This window comes from Podarcis liolepis (genome assembly GCF_965112155.1).
Source record: "Podarcis liolepis genome assembly, chromosome: 7".
Classification (NCBI taxonomy): Eukaryota; Metazoa; Chordata; class Lepidosauria; order Squamata; family Lacertidae; genus Podarcis; species Podarcis liolepis.
In genome coordinates, this window is record NC_139561.1 from 60,160,015 (window position 1) to 60,180,879 (window position 20,865).

At 47.5% G+C, this 20,865-nt stretch overlaps 1 protein-coding gene across 1 annotated transcript in view; it reads left to right on the forward strand.

The window, feature by feature from the left end:
- Positions 1 to 20,865, forward strand: part of MACF1 (microtubule actin crosslinking factor 1) — a 298,900-nt gene that overhangs the window by 241,164 nt on the left and 36,871 nt on the right. The window contains exons 59-67 of the mRNA XM_083512609.1: positions 10,073 to 10,234; positions 11,497 to 11,667; positions 12,187 to 12,353; positions 14,968 to 15,127; positions 16,213 to 16,539; positions 17,287 to 17,371; positions 17,814 to 18,055; positions 18,814 to 19,020; positions 20,055 to 20,174. Coding sequence (XP_083368735.1) covers positions 10,073 to 10,234; positions 11,497 to 11,667; positions 12,187 to 12,353; positions 14,968 to 15,127; positions 16,213 to 16,539; positions 17,287 to 17,371; positions 17,814 to 18,055; positions 18,814 to 19,020; positions 20,055 to 20,174 — 1,641 coding nt within the window. The remainder of the gene's footprint in view (positions 1 to 10,072; positions 10,235 to 11,496; positions 11,668 to 12,186; positions 12,354 to 14,967; positions 15,128 to 16,212; positions 16,540 to 17,286; positions 17,372 to 17,813; positions 18,056 to 18,813; positions 19,021 to 20,054; positions 20,175 to 20,865) is intronic.

Consider the following 20,865-nt stretch of genomic DNA (forward strand, 5'->3'; position numbering starts at 1 on the left):
AGCTGGACTCCCAACCAGATTTTGACTTGGCAAAAGAGATGATGAGTGCTATGGGGAAAGAGCTGCAGGCTTGCGATGAGCTCAACCCATCAGAAAGGACTGACTTCTCCAACTGGGATGTCCCAGAGCTGGTTTCTGAGGATGAAGTTGCAGAACTGGATAAAGAAAACCTCCTTTGTGGGGGCCACGTTAGTGACATAGAGGATGTAGATAGTTCCTGGGTGCCTTCACAAAGTGAGTTTGCATTGCGGGACTCTGAGGAGCCTCTAAAACACGTAGGCTCCTCTGAGAACTTGAAGGCTGTGTGTCAACCTGAGGCTTTAACAAGGCTGCTGTGTGATGGAGAAGTGTCAGCGAGTGCAGCCCTTCTCCAGGAGGAAACACCAGAGGTAGTTGAGCAGGGAGCAGCAGCAGCAGCCAAAGGCAGCCCAGTGGAAGAGAAGAGATATTGCTTGGAACCTGGAGACTTGGAGTTCCTTTTTGGGCAGAGCTGGGACAGTGAGATAACAAAGGATGAGGAATGTAGTGCCAAGTTTGTGTGTACCAACTCACAAGCTTTTGTTGAAAATTTGTTTGCTGCACAGCCCAGTTCAGAAGACTTGGCCTCTTCTTTTGGAGAAGAATCTGCTTCTGTCAGTCCCCTCCCTAGTGACAAGACTCTTGATGCCCCTCCAGATAGCCCAGAGGAGCTTGTTGACCCCTTTCCTTCTACTGGAGTGGGGCCTTCCATCACTGATGGTCCAGCAGCTGTAACATGTTCCCCCCTCCCTTTGCCATCCTCACTTGCTTCAACCCCAGAGGCAGAGGGGCCTGTTGTGGATGCTGCCTGCATGTCCAGGTATAAAGAAGTTTGTGGTCAAGATGGTCTTCCAGGAGTCACTTCGGAGCCCAAAGCAGAGGACCTGATACCATTCTTACCAAATGCAGAGGAGATGTCCTCTGCTTCTGTGCCATTCTCCTTGGAAAATATGCCTCTAAGTAGAGAGGAACGGCCTGCTCTGGAAGAGCTGGCCAGTGCCACAATGCCCACCCCCACCAAGGAGCCTGTTCAGGTGGCCCAAGCAATTAAAGGCCTTGCCATCTCTATGCCATTGGGTGCAGATGGTGTGCCAGAGCCACCAGAAGTTGGTTTCTCTCTGGCACCTGGAGCAGTGTGGGATACAGTTTGCAGTACAGCACAGCTGCCCTCTTCTGCAGCACCTGCAAGTGGAGAGGAGGAGCTGACCTCTGCTGTGTCAGACTCAGAAAGTACCTCCTTTTCTTCCCTCGTTGCTGAAGGGCCTCCTGCTGAAACGGATGGATTGGTTCCAGATAATGAGGTATTTGTTTCCCCTGGTCCCCACACGCTGCCATATCAGACATAAAATTACTTTTTTTGTAGGAAGGGAGTTGGGGAGGAAGTGAGGAGTTAATCCATAGTTGACTGACTGATGTAATTTGGAGTACAAAGCATGCCTGACTTTTTTCCACTTTTGTTAAAATTTGGGTTCTCCTTCCCTTTGAAAGGGGGTTACATTTTGTAGGCAGATTTAATGGTCTTGATAGAAACAGTGTTGGGTTGGTGGGTTTCTTTTTCTTTTCAGGTGTGGGGAGGGTTTCAAACAAGAACAAACCTGTCATTATCTTGCTTACGTAAAAATATTCTTGCCACCACCAGTGTCTTGAACTGACTTATTCAAGTAGCATTATGTTCATGCGCTCAGAAGCAAATTATACATTTTCTTCTGAAAGATTGTGATTAAGTGTGGGTAGCTGCAGAGCTCATAGATGGGAAAATGTGTTGCTAAGAGGGAAATGGTATAAGGCAAATTCCGGCTAACAACATTACATAAATGATAAAAACCCAACCAACTGCCTAGTCAAGGCTCTTTTGAATCCATAGAGAAGAAAAGAAGTTGCTGAAAACTTTTTATTTAAATCTCCAAGTAAAGAAAGGGTTTGGAAAAGAGAAGCTTTTGTGCCAAGTCTGTTTGCAGCACCAAACGTCTATAAAAGGGCATTGTTTTCTTTTGGATACTGATTTTGACAGTTGTCAACCAAGCTAAGCTAGTTTTTTGTACTTTTTAAACTGTCATGACGTTGGTTTTTCCCCCCTACCCCCCTGCCTAGGAACTTGGCTTGGTTGCAATTTCTCACGCTTCAGACAGTTGCACATTTCAAAAACAAGAAAAGCAGAAGTAGCCAGAGGCTTGAGAAGGGCTATGATGTAGTGTTCAATTCACATGTGGAAAACAGTCTCCAACTGTGGGCAAAAGGCTGAGTTTTTCTCAGTGAAAAATTGCAGCACCCACAGCCAAGACTGTACAGTTCAGACCTGTAATTAGGAAGAAAGGGGGAGGGGAGCAGGGGATGCCAAGCTAAGCCAAACTGACATGAATTATCGCTCTGGGTTTATTACAGTCTGTCCAGCTGAGTCTGAGGAGAGAGAGCTATCTGAGGAGAGAGAGCTATTTGATAGGAAACATTCTCAGTTCTATGGTGCCCAGAGTGGGAGATATTTGCTCAACATGCCAGGGTCAAAACAGCCAGGGAAGTATATGGAAGGTGTTCTTAGCTGTTGCCATGGTTGGTTCTACAGGGGAGAAGAGAAGCTATGAGAGGTTATTGCCAAACGAAATGTTGTGCTGCTGGGTATGAGATAGGACCTCCCACTTTTTAATATGGTGCAAAGCAGCTGTGAGCCCCCAAACTGGATTGTTGGAACTGCACTAGGGAGAGAGTGTTTAGCCGCCACCACTCACTCGCCCTCTCTTGTTTTCCTGATCTAATCCTCCATTCTCACTTTAGCCATGATGGGGGAACGGGCAAGTACATTAGGCAAGAAGCCATGACTTCTCCTGGCTTTCTGATTGGTGTGTCTGCATGATACATTTATTGCAAGTGTGTGTGTGTGTGTGTGTTGCATTTGCACTTGGATAAAATATAAACCAGCTGTTAGGTAGGAGAAAGAGGTCAGCAGGTTTACCATGAAGAATGGGAACAGGATACTAGAAAAGGGTCTTGAGAGAAGCATCTTGTAAATGAGAGCCTGGTAGCATCATTAGGAGGGCAGGGAAGCAGAGAATAACAAACAGATGAATTCTGTGTATTTTCTGGGCAATTCTGCAGGACTTGCTTCCAAATTCATTCATTCATTCATTCCATTTATATCCCACCTTTCTCCAGGAAGCTCAATACGGCCTACAAGCTTCTCCCCATTTCTTAATCACAATAACCCTGTGAGGTAGGTTAGGCTGAGAGTGAGTGGCTGGCCCAAGACCACACCCAGTGAGCATCATGGCTGAGTGGGGATTTGAAGCCTGATTTCCCAGCACTCTAACCACTACACCACACTGACTCCTGTGAATAGGAACACTGACTGGCATTCTCCACCCCAAACACACACACATTTAGTTTCTCTATTGGGCAAACTCAAATGTCACAAAATGGTACAGAAGCTTTTAAGTTCACAAAAACTTTTCATTGGTCTAGATGGGAAGAAGGTACTTTTGTCAAGCCATCCATTTCTGCATCTGGTAAGAGTCTTAAGATGAAGAGTGGGAAGAGGTAGACCCCCCTCCCCTCCCCTCACATATTTACTGTCTAAAAATGGCCCTTCCCAGTGTAGCACCATCCAGGTGTTTTGAACTACAGTATGGCTGTGCTGACTGGGGCTGACGGGAGTTGTAGGTCAGTGTGTCCTGAAGGCGCCATGTTGGGGAAGGCTGGTGTGAGGAAAAGGGCCGCATGCTGGCTCTCCTTTTGCAAGGCAGTTAGTGTCTGCCCTCTCTTTTCTTTTGCCCTCCAGTCTTTCCTCCTCCTGCTGCTTTTGCTTCTCTGAATCAGGGAAAGGTTTGCGCCTTTGTCCAAGTGAGAGCTAGCCAGCCAGCGCTCTGGCATCCTCTCTGCGTTCTGTATTAGAAGCTCTAAGCTATGCTTCCAAGTATTTTCTGCCGAGGTGGTTGTTAAGGCTGGGTTTTGCGTTTTTAAGCCTCCCCCACTAAACCTGTCTCTGGTTTCTGGATCATTCCCACCCAAATATGGCAGCTGTTCCTGATTGCGGGTGGGGGTGGGGATTTTGCTTGAACAGAGTGAAATGCTTTGGAGTCCTCTCCTGTGTTCGTTTTAAAAATAAGTTTTGTATTTGAGGTTATGGCCGGAGCGTGTAGGAAGAGGTGGCGGCATGTCCCTTCAGAGAGCTTGCATGCCTGGCTTATCGGTCTGGGGTGTGTGTGTGTGTGTGTCTGGCTGCTGTTGCATGTAGGAGGGCCCTTTCCATTTATATCTATCTATAAAATATATAATATAAAATAAGCAGTCCCAGCAGAAGGGCTGGGTGAGTCGTTTGCTGTTATGTTGCCATCAATCCTTCTTATGGCAGAATGGCTCTATAGCTCTGGACAGCATCTTCATTTAATATCCTGGCATGTTCCCATTTCTGGAGACAAGTTGCTGAACATTGCAAGGGAGGAAAACATTTCCCCCTGACTTTTCCAAGCTTAGATCCTTTCTGTCTTGCATCGCAGCTGTCTCGCTCAGGGCCCTCTGTAAACCATAGGGAAGTTTGGGCACAGGTTTTTTTTTTGGAAGTGGCTGCTAAATCTTTAGCTGGCTGCAAAGCTTTAGAAATGTGATGCTGTTCCTCATTTTATTATGAACAGAGCAATTTGTTGCTTCAGTTTGGTCGTTTTTGCTGCTGATTTACTTTTCATGTGCCACTTTCTCCCTGGGAGCAAAGGGCTCCTTAAAGATCACCAAAAATTACCTTGCCAGGTGTTTTGGACTACAACTCCCATCATCCCTCACCATTGTCTGTGTTGGCAGAAGTGGGGGTCCAGAGCACCTGGGGAGGCTGTGAATGAGTGTGCTTTTTCTTTCTCCCACTCCTGCTGCTGACATTTATCATGACACCCCTATGAGGTAGGGCAGACTGATAAATAGTGGTGATTCAGAGCTATTGGATGAATAAGAGACTTGGTCTTGGGAGTTTTGTGTTCTAGCAATTACTCAGCAGCTTAAAAAACCCCCAGCAACCAGGTACTAAGAAATTGGGGGGGGGGGCATGTTGCGTAATGCACTGCTTGAAATTTGAGTGTTTTTTCAGCTCTGGACCTTAATACATTCGGTCATAGTTAAATGCCCTGTGGGATTTAATCACACATCTATTTTTTATTTTATTTCTTGTTATAAAACAAAAGTCTGTAGTTGGAAGTAATTGTGTTTAAATGCCACAGCAGATGAATTCTACCACTTACACCTGAACAAATCATGCATTTTAATATGATATTTACAGAATTGCTGTGTGTTGACTTGATCTTTTGGAAAGGCACCTGATAAATCTTGTTAATAAAAAAAAAGGGTTCTCCCAATGAAGCATGAGAAAGAGGCTCTTCTGGGTGGTGTATCTTGGCAGGATCCCAGCAAAACAAAGCTCTCTGTTATAACTGAACCAATGTCTGTAGCTTTTGAGTAACACAAAACTCCTTGCCTAGACCAGATGTGCGGAACCTCAGGTTGTTGCCGAACTACAACTCCCACCATCCTTCGTCTTCAGCCATGCTTTCTGGAGCTGATGGGAGTTGCAGTTTGGCAACATCTGGAGGGCCAAAGGTTCCGTGCACCTGGTGTCAGTGATACACCAATAGATGTTGGCCCAATAAGAAGAAGCATTAAAGACATCTTTTTGTTTTAAAATGGAGTTCCAAAGGAGGACTGCCAGGATGTAGGAAGATGCCTAATCTTAAATCAGACTATTGGTCCATATAGCTCAGGAGTATCTACATGACTGACAGCAGGTCTCTGGGGATTCTTTCCCACCTCTACCTGGATACAGTGATGTATTTATTCTGTCTTCTGTCCCAAGCAGAAAAGGTTTGCTGCCTCTGAAATAAGGTGTGCACAGAACTGTCTCTTGCAGTGCATGATGGCAGCCTTCTTGCCAAGAGTAAGAACCAGTCCAGGGGCTGCATGCAGCTGGTGTGGCTCAAAGGGCATGGGGGATGGGAGGCCCTTCTGCCCTTCTTTTCGCCTCCTTCTGAGGAGAGGAGTTTGCTCAAGGGCAGCTACCCTTTGAGTGATACTCTCAGTGTGGCCTCTGACCACTTCAGGTGCTCTTCACGCAGCTATCTTGCAGGGCAGTGGGGAGGTGATAATAATAATAATAATAATAATAATAATAATAATATATATATATATATATATATATATATATATATATATATATATATATATATATATATATATATTTATACCCTACCCATCCAGCAGGGTTTCCCAGCCACTCTGGGCGGCTCCCAACAGATTAAATGCAATGCCTCTTCCTTTAATTTGCCACCCTGGGCAACTGCCCTGTTTTCCTCCTATAAATACAGTATGCCCAGAGATGCTGGGGATTGAATCTAGGAGCTTCTGCATGCAAAGCACTTAATTACAAGAAGAGCCTTGATAGGCCAGAGGAACTGACTAATCCAGCATCCTGTTCTCTGGCTGGCCAGCAAGATGGGAAGCCTGGACCTGAATGCAGCAGTGGAGGCAGAGCATAGCCATTGTGGCTAATTGCCATTGATAGCCTTCTCCTCTGTGAATTTGTCTAATTTTTTTAAAGCCAACTAGGTTGGTGACTATTCTTGCATCTTGTGGTAGGTGCTGTTCCATGCAGCTACAGCCCTTCCCGTAAGTTGAATCAATGTAAGCTGAAGAAGGGACTGTGTGCATTTTAAAAGGAAGTTCTGGAAGAGAAGGGGCAGCAAGAGGAGCGGGAGGCAGCTGCGAAGAGAATGAGGTGCTAGACCAATCAAGCAGGAATGATATGGTCAGGTGAGGGGGAAAGAGGCGCTGGAATGACAGTTGATGTTTCTCCAGGACAGCATCAAACCTTCAGGTGTTTATTGACTCACATAACTCCTTTGTGTTCATTAAATAAAAAAATAGTAAATCCAGCCCTCTATAAAGAACTTTGAAGATCACAGTGAAAATTTTGCACCAGACATGGAAATGAGTTGCAGCATAAAGTATATCCTCCTTAATTTCCATCTGCCAGCTTGGCTTTGGGCCTCTGCTGTTTAGCAACCATCCAGGGCAAGCAGTCCTATGTCATCTGCCACTGTGGCTGCTGTTGATGGTTCCTTGGAGTTTGCCCAGCTCTGTGTGAAGCAGGCCACTGTTCTTCCCATTCCACAGGGAGGGAACCAAGTGACATGAAAGAGTAACATGCCGTGCGCCATATCATGGTATATTATCAGAACTCCCAGAAACACAGAGGGCTTGTTGTCGTCACTGAGATCAGTTTACATGTGCAGCTGGGAGTCAACAAGCTGAGAACCGGGCAGTCCAAAACGTATCTAAACTGGTCCTTAGTGGGCTAAGGGTCTCTTTCCAGGGATGCTTTAGCTAGACAGCAGTTTGGATGAGATTGCCTTCCTGAGCCTTGAATAGGCAGTGCAAATTCCAACATGGAAGCATCTTTTGTGTAGGAATTTGTGGACATATGAATCTCTCTTGATTCCAGCCATTGGATTCTTCCCTACCTGTGATCATCTGTATTCCTGGGAGTTGCAGAGGTTTGGCGTTTCATGTGCCCACATGGCTAAATGGCCTCTTCTGCTGTAGTATTCCCAAGTGAAGGAGCTACCTGCCTTCCCCTTTTTCTTAATCCCTCCTCTGCTACCATTTCCCCTTCACAGGAGCCTCCCTTTCCTGGGAAGGAGAAATGGCAGCTCTTTGTCAGAGTCTTGTCTGTCACCACCTACTTTTCAGAAGATCCAGGGCTCCCTGATAGGAACAGCCTTCTCCTGATTTTATCTCGCACCTTCTTCCCTCCCTTTATTTCTAAACCTTGCTTTGCCTTATGGTGCTTTTTTTTCTCACAAGGTTGTGGGAAGATCTTGGAGATTGAGCAATTGCACCCATCTTTCTTTTGTCTTTTTGAGTGATAGTGCAGCAAACTTTCAGTATGTTTATGATACCTTGTGCATGTGGAAGGCAGTGTATAGGAAGCAGTTGTGCAGCTGGTGTGAACATGCTGTGGAATGTGGTGCTCTCTCCAGCGGTGTTGAGAGAGGGAAGTGGATAAGTTTTTCTCCAAGAGAGAGAGTGAATTATGCCTGTCAAGCTTACAGAGGAGTGTAGGTGTGTAGCTAATCTGGCTTTTCTGGCGCAGGAGGTAGTGGTGGAGAGAGATGTGGCTGCTGGCCACTTTGCCTTCTAGGCCCACATGTTGTGTTTCAGTACAGCCTCATTTGTTGCCATGGCTTTTCCTCCCAGCTCTAAATGCAACAGAGCTAACACTCTTTTTGTCTATCAGGTTGGCAGGCTGGTTTTTACAGAGATACCCTTTATAGCTCAGCTGCACACAGTATTTTCTTTCTTTTTGCTTGTGTTTAAAACCTTTTTCCAGAAGTGAAACAAAACTCCAGATTCCTCTCTGCAAATACCTTTATATCCTCAGCTCAAGATACTGATAGCCAATTAGTAAGCTAGTCCATTCTCATTAACTTGCTATGTCTGCAAGCTTCATTCATGGGTTGGTGTGATCTGTAAATGAAGTCTGGCATTCATATGTAGGAGATGCTCTCAGCCACAGCTGGAGACAGAATGAAATGGTTAGCCAGTAGCCTCCGGGGATTGCCCTAAGGCAGCCTTCATCAACTGGGTGTGCTCCAGATATTTTGGACTTCAACTCGTATCAGCTCAGCCAGCACTGCCAATATTCAGGAATGATGGGAATTGTTGTCAAAAAGTCTTGGGGGGTACGAGGCAGGCCGAGGGTGCCCAAAAGTACTGAGCGGCTTCTTGCCAGTCTGGTGTTAGATTTAGATCAATGTTGTGTGCTGACAGAGACCTGGATTCAAATCCCTCCATAGCCTTGATGTTCACTGACAGCCAGTCATCTTGACCTTGGGACAGTAAGAATCTCCACTAAAGCATCATCTATCTCACAAGTTTGTTGTGAGGATAAAATTGGAGTGGGGCTAACCATGTACAGTGGTGCCTCGCAAGACGAAATTAATTCGTCCCGCAAGTTTCTTCTTCTTGCGAGTTTTTCGTCTTGCGATGCACGGTTTCCCATAGGAATGCATTGAAAATCAATTAATGCGTTCCTAGGGAAACCAACTTCAGACCAGGTCCGGGGACAGTCTGTCCCCCGACCTCTTCTGAAGGCTGGGGGGGGGACAAGGGCTTTTCTTCCCACCCCCAGCATTTTAAAAAACCCCGGGACAGCGGAGGGCTTCTCCGCTGTCCGGGGCGATCTTAAAATGCTGGCGGGCGGCATTTTAAAATCGCCCCGGGACAGCGGAGGACTTCTCCACTGTCCGGGGCGATTTAAAAGCCCCTGGGAAGGCAGGCAGGGGGGACAAAGACTTTTGCCCCCCGCCAGCCTTCAGAAGAGGTCCTGGACCTCTTCTGAAGGCTGGCGGGGGCGAAGGTCTTTGCTCCCCCCGCCTGCCTTCAAAAGCTGTCCGTCCAAGGCTTCGCGGACCTCTGCCGGCATGCCGAAGCCTGCGCGCGCTGACATCAGCGCGCCCAGGCTTCGCGGAGCGCTCCGCCAGCAGCGGCAGCGCTGCCGCTGCTGGCGGAGACTTGCCCGCATGCCAAAGCCTGCGCGCACTGACATCAGCGCGCCCAGGCTTCGCGGACCTCTCCTGCCTTCAAAAGCCGTCCGGGATAGCGGGAAGCGCTTCCCTGCTATCCCGGACTGCTTTTAAAATGCTGGCGCTGGGGAGCAAAGCCTTTCGGCCCCCGCCAGCCTTCCTGGACCTCTTCTGAAGGCCAGAGGGGGGGGGAAAGGCTTTGCTCCCCACCGCTAGCATTTAAAAGAGGTCCCCGGAGATTTCCCTATGGGCTTTCGTCTTGCGAAGCAAGCCCATAGGGAAATTCGTTTTGCGAAGCGCCTCCAAAACGGAAAACCCTTTCGTCTAGCGGGTTTTCCGTCTTGCGAGGCGTTCGTCTTGCGGGGTACCACTGTACAGTATGCTGCCCTGAGTTCCCGGCCTGATAAAACTATAGCAAATAAAATGGCTAAGTAAGGAAACTGATGATTTGTGGTGGAGGCTGACATCCTTTGTCTCTCTCCCCCGCTTCCATGTTTCCTCAGACGTTCCAGAAGGAGCAAGTTGACCCACTTCAGGCAAAACTGCAGCAAGTCAATGGGCTCGGACAGGGACTCATCCAGAGTGCGGGAAAGAATTGTGACGTCCAGGGCTTGGAACATGACATGGAGGACATCAACACCCGCTGGAACACCCTCAACAAGAAGGTGAGCTGCACTTGGTTGCTCCTCGGCATTACTAACAACGTCCTTCTGCTGGGAGGGGCGGTGGGATACAGCCTGCAGGCACACAAGGTGACCACCTTGCAGAACTAACCAGACCTGAACATGGTTGATGCCTGGATGGGAGACACCTTGGGAAACCCAGGTATGCCACTATGGGTTCCACAATGGAAGAAAGGTAGGATTTAAATGCACTTCAACTATTTATATTGCATGGGAGCTGTTAGGATTCAGGAGGAGGGTGCCTGCCCATGAACAGAGTGAAGATCATTGTCAGTGAAGTCCAGGCCACCTAGTGCTAGGCATGGAGAATGGATGTGGGCCTTTCCACACACACACACACACACACACACACACACACACACACACACACAGTATCTTCAAGTACTTTTCTATTCCTGTGTATAAAAGAAGGTAAAAGGGACACACTTAGGGAAGTGGCTGGGGGTGGGAGATAATTGTGTCCCCCAGTGGATCTGTCCACCATTGTGAGTTGTGTTTGCTTCTCTCTGTATAGATTCATTCTGGATTCTGTTGCTTGGTCATCCTAGAGAGTGACCAATTATTGGGAAATAGATTTTTACATAAATGTTATTAGTCACTTTTTATAATAATAATAATAATAATAATAATAATAATAATAATAATAATAATAATTTTTATATACACCCCGCCCGCCCCAGCCAAGGCCAGGCTCAGGGCAGCTAACAACCAATAATAAAAACAAGTTGAATGAATGCAACTTAAAAACAAGATTAAAATACAGCATTAAAACATTAAAATGCAGCCGCATCACAGGAAGAGAAAGGAAAAAAGAAAGAGAGGGAGGGAATCAAATTGACTCCAAGCCAAAGGCCAGACTAAACAACTCTGTCTTACAGGCCCTGCGGAAAGAAATCAGATCCTGCAGGGCCCTGGTCTCATGAGACAGAGCGTTCCACCAGGCCGGAGCCAGTGTTGAAAAAGCCCTGGCTCTGGTTGAGGCCAATCTAACTTCCTTAGGGCTTGGGACCTCTAGGGTGTTGCTATTTATGGACCTTAAGGTCCTCCGTGGGGCATACTGGGAGAGGCGGTCCTGTAGGTACAAGGGTCCTAGGCCGTGAAGAACTCAAGAGAAGTAATGTTCTACCTTGCACAGTGACTGTGAAATTGAAGCGAATCTGAGAAGCACACTTTCCAAATGGTTGACCAGTAAATGCTTCTGTAGCAATATATATGTGTGACTGTTATGTTCTGGCAAAATGTAGGTGGCGCAGAGGATTGCACAGCTGCAGGAAGCCCTGTTGCATTGTGGAAAGTTCCAGGATGCCTTGGAGCCTTTGCTCAGCTGGTTGGCCGACACGGAGGAGCTCATCTCCAACCAGAAGCCGCCATCTGCTGAATATAAAGTAGTGAAGGCTCAGATTCAGGAGCAAAAGGTGAGGAGTTGGGGGCCAGGGGACCTTGAACTCACAGAGCACAGCTGGCTGGCAGGACCCTCCATAGCCTCTCTCTGCTCTGGGCACTCAGCTCCACCAGCAGCCCCAGGTATCCCCAGCTGACAGGAAAGGTTTCACTTGCTTTTCTTTTGGCAGGCGGCTTCTATCTACCACCTGTGCCATGTCAAATAAGCAGGAAAAGGAAGGAAAGAGGCTGGTAGTTGGTGAGCTTTGCAGAACAGAGAGGGGACAATATAGGGGACAGACACCCAACCTTTAGTGTGGAGACAGCCCCCACTAGGAATGGCATAAAAGGCAGCTTTTGTTGGGTGAGGTCTGGGAACTTGAAGTTGATGGTGGTGAGTGAAAGGGGAGAAAGAGGGCACAGTTAAAAGCAATAGGAGGGAAATGTGAGTTTAGCAGAGGGAGAGCCCTGGGGACTGTTGGCCTTACTGAAAGCAGAAGGGTATTTCCTTCCTTAGCAGAATAATTATCACTTTCTAATACTTTATTCCAAAGCTGCTCCAGCGTCTCCTGGATGACCGGAAAGCTACTGTCGAGATGATCCAAGCAGAGGGTGGGAGAATAGCTCAGTCTGCTGAACCAGCAGACAGGGAGAAGATAGTTGCCCAACTGGAGAGCCTTGGAAGCCACTGGGCAGGACTTCTCAGCAAAGCTACAGCCAGGTAAGCTACAAGGCCTGTGGGATGCAAGCTTGTCTGTTGTAATTTAGCACTGAAGCGAGAGAAAGTGACCTTTGCTTTGCGCTCTCCTCTCCCCGCAAAGTATACTTTGATGTTCTTTTGGTAGGCTGCCTTATACTGAGTTGGACCATTGGTCCATCTAGCTCAGTACAGGCTACTCTGATTGGCAGCAGCTCTCTAGGGTTTCAGGCAGCGAGCCTTTCCCAGCCCTGCCTGGAGATGCTGCTGGGGGCTGGACCCCTGGGGGTTTCTGCATGCACAGCAGATACTCTGCTATTGAGCTGTGGCCCTTTGCTCTGGTAACCCTGCTGTTTCATAACACGAGTTATTTTATGAACTGTGACTGCCTGTGCATTGCACACAATAACGTTGCAAAACAAGCTGTTAAAGATGCCGTCTCATGCCTGTGCTCTGAATAAAATCACTCTGAACTTCTGCGCCATATGGCTAGGACATTGCAACTGAGTGTGGTTAGCAGGACTGAAGAATACAAACTCTGTCCGCAGGATGGGATGCACTACTTGCAGGAGAGTCTCTTGCTTGTAAAGCTCACAAAAAACCCCTCTTGATCCTGTGAGTCCCAGAGCACCATGAGCAGCACGTGCGGAACACGCTTCTGTGCCACAGTATTTCTTTCTTCTTTAAAATATTTATCACCTGCCCTTCACTCGAAGGTGCCAAGATAGAAATATGTGCAGTATAAACCAAAATCAAACTATAAGATTAAATCAGCATAAAACAAAAATACAGAATTCAGATACCAATTAAACCAGCAGTGGTAGCAGATAACCTTTGGCCATCCAGGGCCAGTCCAGGATGTTTTAATGTCTGTGGAGGGTTATCCTCAAGAACTCCCTTGCAGATGTAAGAAAAAGGGGAGGGTCCCCTTTCAATGAATGGTAGCTGTGCAAGAACAGATAACAGCTGTGGTTCATTTCAGAGGAGGCAGTCAGTGCAGGAGAACTTTATGTTAGTGGATTTTGACCTGTGCATCAGCTCTGTGTTACTCTCTGCTGCCCTTTAGCTTACCCCCAAGCTGCTTAACTCGCCCTGCTTCTTTCAAGTACTTGGGGTTGGGATGGAGTGTTTCTTCCAAACCCAATTTATATTGGCACACCTGTGGGCTCATCATTACGCATGACTGCATGCATACAGCTTTCCCACATATGTGAAGCAACCCACAGACAAAAAAAAAAAGGGCTAAGGAACCATGTTCTGGGTATAGAGAGCTGCAGGTTCCCTCCCTCTGTCCCTTGAAGTTTCTGCTTTGCTTTGGGGAGGGGGCTGTGTGTGTGTGAGAGAGAAGCTTTTCTGCACAGCTCTGGAATTAGATGGAAGTGTAAAATCCAGGGAAAGGGTTATCATTAATATTTTTTAAACCTGGCAGTTGCATTCCAGCAACTCCACAGAGAGTCAAGTGCAACATTTGTGAAAATGGCCTATATCAGCAATTTCTTCAAGCTGTATGTCTCTCCCCCCCCCCCTTCGTTTTCCCACATTTCCTAGACAGGTTTCATTCACATGGAGAAGGGGGAACCCCACTCCTCCTTAGCCCCACCATGTCTAAACATGAGATTTCAGATCATCAGATCTTTTGCATGGGGCTACAAAAATTACCAATATTTTCACTGAACCCACAATTCCCTTTTTGGTCAATCATCGCCTCTTTAGGCCCCATCAGTGTATATATCATTAAGGTTTTGGGGGTTGTTTGTTTTTGTTTTTTGTTGTTGCTTTGCTTTGCTTCATGCATCTATCACTTTATTCATATATTATTTTGTTACCCCCTGCCCTGTTTTGGAGACATCCTTTTGGAGCTCTTCACAGCCCACTTGGTTGTTCATCATACTGAATACTTCGGTGTCATCCACAAACTTTGTCACCTCCCTTCTCACTCCTATCTCCAGATCATTCCTGAACAAGTTCAGGGGCACCATCAGCTCCAATGCACAGATCCTTCAGGAACTTTACTGCGTGCTTCCTTCCTTCCATTGTGAGAACTGTCTGTTTATTCCCACACTCTGTTTCCTGTTCTTTAACCAACTGCTGATCCTTAAGAGGATCTGTCCTTTCACCCTGTGACTGCTGAGTTTATTCAGAAGTGTTTGGGGAGAGGGACCTTGTTAAAAACTTTCAGGAAGCTCAACTATGCAGTGTCTGCCAGACTACATGTTTCAGCAATCTTATTGGCGCTCTCAAACTCCAAAAGGTTGATGAGACAGGCTCTTGATACATTAATCCTGTCTTTAAAAAAAGGGGAACGGAGTTAATGACCCTGGAGGCTCTTGCCCATCCTTTGCCAAGTTGATGCCCTCCAGATGTTGGCTTGGGCTGATGGGGTAGTATACCAAAACATCTGGAGGGCATCACCTTGGCGAAGGCTGTTCCAGCCAGTCCTGGAAGTCTCTTAAAATGCTTTCTAGCAGAATCCCTGGTGCAAAAACTGAACCTGGTTATCTGCTCAACTTTCTCAGGATAAATACTCTGGGTGCTCATTTCATTCTTTGTTATTGCAGGAATGGCAAAGTAGCCTCATCTTCTTCCTCGCCCCCCCCCCCCAATTGTTGCTGATGGATTTGTTTTTTTCTTGCCACAGGCAAAACCAGCTGGAGGAGATCCTGGTTTTGGCCAAGCAGTTCCACGAGACATCAGAGCCCATCTCTGACTGGCTGTCAGTGACTGAGAAGAAACTGGCCAACTCTGAGCCCATTGGGACTCAGACGGCCAAGATCCAGCAGCAGATAAGCCGGCATAAGGTGGGCGAAGGGTTGCCAAGGAATTGCGAAATGTGGGGGTGACTGGGCGGCACTGGGCGGTAGCCACTTCAGTAAGAATAGCTGCTGCTGTGGAACCTGGGTACCTGAATAAAATTTTGTGGGGGTGGAAACATGCTTGTCATAACAGAACAATCCTTGAGCCAAGTTGAGTTGGTTGGAATTCAGGATGAAGATTCTCATGGTTTGTATCCAAGCAAAATGTTGAGCCTCAGAACATGCAGGACAAGACTGCCAATAACTACTACCCGTGATGACTTACGTTCTGCTTTCGCTGTCAGACACAGTATACCCCTGAATAGCAGGTGTGGGAATCAGAGACAGGTAGAATGCCGATACACTTGGGTCCTGCTTGCAGACTTCCTACAGGCATTCGTTTGGCCAGTATAAGAGCAGGATACTGATCCATTGGACTAATCCAGCAGTAGGGTTGTTCTCAGGTTTTTAACTTTAGTAGTTCCTAGCATATTGCCCATATCACTAAATCCTAGAATCCTGCACTTGGTGCAATCCTGGATGGGTCTGTTTGGAATAAGTTCCATTGGGTTTAGTGGGACTTACTCCCAGGTAATTGTGCATAGGATTGCAGCCTTAGAGTGTTTGAACACTTGAGTGATGTCACGTCAGCTCAGCCAATCGCAAGCAGGAATCATTGTTGGTGTCAATCAGGGGTCTCTGGGTAGGAAGAATCCTGGCTCATTAGAAGGGAATTGTGTGAGAGATACACCCCACCACACACACCGTTTCCGAAATTCAGTAACTTTTCCTCTTTAAGCTATGAAAATAGCAGCTGCAGCTATAACTCCTGTTCATGAGATTACCTGGCCTCCGGAGAAGAATGAAGCAAAACTCCCATCTCTCACTTTTCTTTATTTAAACAATTTATTTCATATATGTTAGTGCCCTCGTGGGTGGATATTTTTACTTTGAGTTTGCATGTTCATCAGACACGCTCATTTCTCAGTTTTGTTTTAGATTTGTTTCCCGTTTATTCCATTTTCAGTCATAAGTTTCTGTCTGCTTGTTTTGTGTTCCCCCTTCTCTTAAACCATCTCACGGATCTCCAGGCCCTCGAGGAGGAGATAGAGAGTCATGGCTCAGCTGTGGCTCTGGCGGTCAACACTGGACAGTCCCTGGCCTCCTTGAGCTGTCAGGCTGAGCAGGCCTCGCTGGCTGAGAAGCTTGACCTGCTTGAGTCCCGGTATGCAGAGGTTTGCGACCGGTGTGGCCGGAAGGCTGCCCTTCTTGACCAGGCCTTGTCCAACGCCCGGCTCTTTGGGGAGGACGAGGTGGAGGTGCTCAACTGGCTGGCTGAGGTTGAGGACAAGCTCAGCTCAGTGGCCGTCAAGGATTACAAGCGGGACATCCTGCAGAGGCAGCATGCCGACCATCTGGTACTGACTCCTTTTCCCATCATTCATATTATTATTATTATTATTATTATTATTATTATTATTATTATTATTATATTTTCCCATCTTCCATGATGTATTCTTATCCTTCTTATCTTTTCCTTTGTTTCTGTTGCTTTGAGTCTTTTGATTTTGATCTGGGCCATTAATATCTCCCTAGAACACCAGCCCCACCCTTGCTGCTGCCCCATACAGCCACCACACAAACCGGTGTTATTTCTGTGCCAAAGGGAAAAAAAGAGAGAGAATGATGACCAACCCTTGTCCCAGTTAAGCCTTTTAGAAGGCTGCCACCCTCTGCTTAAAGCAGCCCTTCCCAAACTGGCACTCCCCATAGATTTTCGACTACAGCTCCCGTCAGCCCCATGATCCTGGGGTTAATGGGGTTTGTACTCCAGAACATTTGGACTTGGTTAGGAAAGCCTGGTGTAAGTATTCCTCCTAGCTGGGTCCAGTGGTGGTCTGCCTAGGACTCTCCCTCCTCTTCTGTTTGGTAGAAGTAGTGAGCATCATCAATGCCCTGCCTTCCTTAGGCTTCAGGCTGCTTCTGTGTGCCCTCCCAGAGGCTTCCTGTGTGGAAGGGAGCGACAGATGTCTCTTGGGTGCCACCTTTACTCTGTCAATGTGCTGGTGTTGTTGGAGCCCCAGCGGGGGAAACTTGTTTTGGTCAAAGAGGAGCCTCTCCAGGGGAACTCTCCTTTGACACAAGGTTTTTTCCCCCCTGCCTAGGCCTTGAATGATGAGATTGTGAACCGCAAGAAGAATGTAGACCAGGCCATTAAGAACGGGCAGGCCCTTCTGAAGCAAACCACAGGTAAGACTAGCCAACCTGTTGCGCTCCCCACAATCCTTCCTGTCATTCTTCATTGACTCCTCTGTGCCAATGGCTGCAGAACATAGTACAACTCCCCCCCCCCCCCGAAGATTCACCCACTTCATTTCTTATATTCTTATAAAGGGTTGCTTCAGGCAAACAGGAGTGGGGTTGAAAGCAGGGGCTTTAAATCCCAAGTATTTGCTGCTTTTTGCTTACAAAGGCTTGTCATTTTCTAGAACATTAAGTATAGAAATTGTTTTATTGTTTTTAGCTTATTGAGTCTATAACATGTGGGGAGTTAATCTTATTTTATTCTACTTCGGTAGCTTTTGTTAGAGAAGTAGTTTCTAAGCCTGCAGATAAAGAGGCAAAACAAAAGAAGTCTCTAAACCAAATGACTAGGGCTTGCTGCAGCTAAACACTTGGTGGCTCCCTGCAGGGGAAGAGGTGCTGCTCATCCAGGAGAAGCTGGACGGCATCAAGACCCGCTACTCGGATATCACCACAGCCAGCTCAAAGGCTCTCCGCACTCTGGAGCAGGCCCGCCAGCTGGCCACCAAGTTCCAGTCCACGCATGAGGAGCTGACAGACTGGATGGGTCTGGTGGAAGAGGAGCTGACGTCGGGTGGAGGGCACTCTCCTGTCGGGGAGCAGATCCCTCAGTTCCAGCAGAGGCAGAAGGTCAGGAGCCATTCTACACTCAGGCAGAGTGTTTTCAAAGGAGAGTGGGCTTTGGTAGTAACAGAGAGTGTGCTAAGTAGTTAGTAACTAAAGGACCAAAAACTCACAAAAATGTGAACAGCTTGTAAGTTCTCTAGGACTTCTCAGCAGGCAAGAAGCCATTGTTACTTTACCAAATGAGCCTCACTGTGTAACCTGTTGTTTGTAGCATCAGAGAGGGACCTTCTCAGTCTGCAATCCTCCTCTTGGAATGTGTCTACAAGTGCTGACTTCATGGCTTGCTAATTGCTCTACTTCCCTGGTTTTGGGGTTGTTGTTTTTTTTAAAAAAATTGTCCATACTCCCAGCCTTCTGTGATATTCTGAAGAGTTATGGAGAGCTTAGAAGCTTTTAGATTGGTCCTAATGAAGGCATTTGCGGACTTTGGAGGGTTTTTTAATGGACTGACACAGCTATGTCTGCTTTTTAGTTTAAAGCACCTGCAAGTAAAAATGGTTGTTTTCATACACTGGCCTGTGATCCACAGCCAGGAAGATGCCTTGCCTGCTTCCTCTGGGATGGGAAATGTTCTTTCCTCTTTCCTTCCACTACAAATGAAATGCCTCTGTCCATCTCAGCAAATGGAGGCTTGGATTTCCAACATCAGGGGGCCCTGTGCTGGTCTTTGATCATGAAAAAATACCCTTCTTGCACAACCCAAAGGGCAAGTGGATTCACAACCCACAGACAGCTGGACCTTTTTTCCTTTTCTTTTCCAGGAACTGAAGAAGGAGGTGATGGAACACAGGCTTATCCTGGATACTGTGAACGAAGTCAGCCGTGCCCTCCTGGAGCTGGTGCCCTGGCGTGCCCGCGAAGGGCTGGATAAGTTGGTTTCGGATACTAATGAGCGTTACAAGATGATCAATGACACCATCAAGCAAAGGGTGGAAGAAATAGATGCTGCTATACAGAGGTCCCAGCAGGTAGAGTTTGAGAGTTTGATTTTAGTGGCCCTTGTTTCTTCCCTCATAAAGACTTTCTATGGAAAAAGGCTTGGTGCAGAGAAGGCAGCGAGTGGCCAGGCTTCTAAATTAAAAAGAAAATAGATCCTGCTCCTCCACACAGATGACAGGAGACTCTGCTATCAATAAGCTGTAATCGGTACTGGAGCAATGTGCCACAAACACAAAACAAGAACTAAAGATATGTGTACAGCCAGTCAGTAAAGCAAGTGATCTCACCCACAGGATGCACATCAACTCACAAAACATAATGTTTCTTCATGGAGCATATTATCAGGGAATCAAACATGTGTAAAATCAGTTTATTTTTCTAGCCTGTCTTGGGTGGTCCTTTTTCTGGGCTGTCTTCTGCTTCGCGGACAGAGTAACACTAGCGAGGCCAAGGTCAGTTTCAATGGTAATGAGTGAGTCATTGATGGAGAATTGGATGAAAACAGAGTTTTCACTCGAGAGTAGTGAACCAAAAAACCACAAGCTGAAGCTCAACTTTCTCACACACATTCATTCATTTCAGATACGGAATTAACTCCATAAATCTCATCTCTTGATCAGTCAAGTGCCTGAAACACTAATGTTGATTCCTAAGAATTTTCCATCTTTGCACAGGGCTAGTAGTTTTAAAACTTTGATTTCTCAGCACTTATAAAGTTAAGATTATTTTCACACACTGCTCAGAAGCTGCCTTCTCTTACATGGCCCTTTGGGTAGTGCTGATGGACTCATCACCCCTGAGAGTCTGAGTCCCAGCAGCATCTGGAGAACAGCATTGGGGCTTGTGGATATGTCAGAAAGCAATGTTGTGGTTAAGAGGAAACTGCAGCTTGGTCCGAATGTACTGCTTTAGCCAAAATCTAGCCTGACTTCCTTTCCCCCACCTTACTCTTCATTTAATGCTCATGCAGCTTCATAGTTGCCCCACACGGAAGGGCAGATGCCAGGCTTCTTCCGGTTTGTGGCTTGCCGGCTCTAAATTCTCCTCTCTTTCCCCCGGACAGTATGAGCAGGCAGCTGATTCAGAGCTTGCCTGGGTTGCTGAGACGAAACGGAAGCTGATGGCGCTTGGCCCAATTCGCCTGGAGCAAGACCAGACTACAGCCCAGCTTCAGGTCCAAAAGGTGCGGGAATCTGGGTTGAATGCTTGCTGGATGGAGTGAGCTGGAGAGCAAAGTGGTACTTTTAACCGTGCCGTTGCAGAAGAGTAGATGATGGCCCTGAGTGCTGGGAAGCCAGCAGAGAGACTGGGTGCTTCCAGGGAAGAATAACATGGAAGCAGAAGCATCAGCTGGAGCTCTTGAGATTTCTTGAGGCATTGGGAGTCGTGTGGTGGTCTAAAGCAGTGTTTCCCAAACGGTTTTGGGCAACGGCACACCTGTTTACCGGGAAAAAATCTCGCGGCACACCACCATTAAAGCCCCGCCCCGTGACGTCAGCGCGCAGCGTCACGCCGGGAGGGACGCACAAAAGTGAAAGTTTTTTCCCTTCCCCTTGCCGGGGTGGGAGGAGGCAGCAGAGCGAGGGATTGAGGGACGGCGGCAGCTGAGGCGGCGGCGGCTGTTGTGGTGGCGGCGATAGCGGGCGGAGGAGGAGCCGTCGCCGGGAGTTGCTGCTGCTGCTGTTGCTGCTGCTGCCCGGACATGCCGGCCTCCTCCTCCTCCGCTGTCTCGCGCTCCTCCCTTTTGCGCGCGCTGCCCCGCCGCTCGGCACCAGCACCGCGGAGCCGCCCCCGGCTCGACGCGGATCCTCGCCGCCGCCGCCTCTCGCCGCCCGACTCGCCCGCCTCCCTCCCACGGCACACCAGCCGGTGTC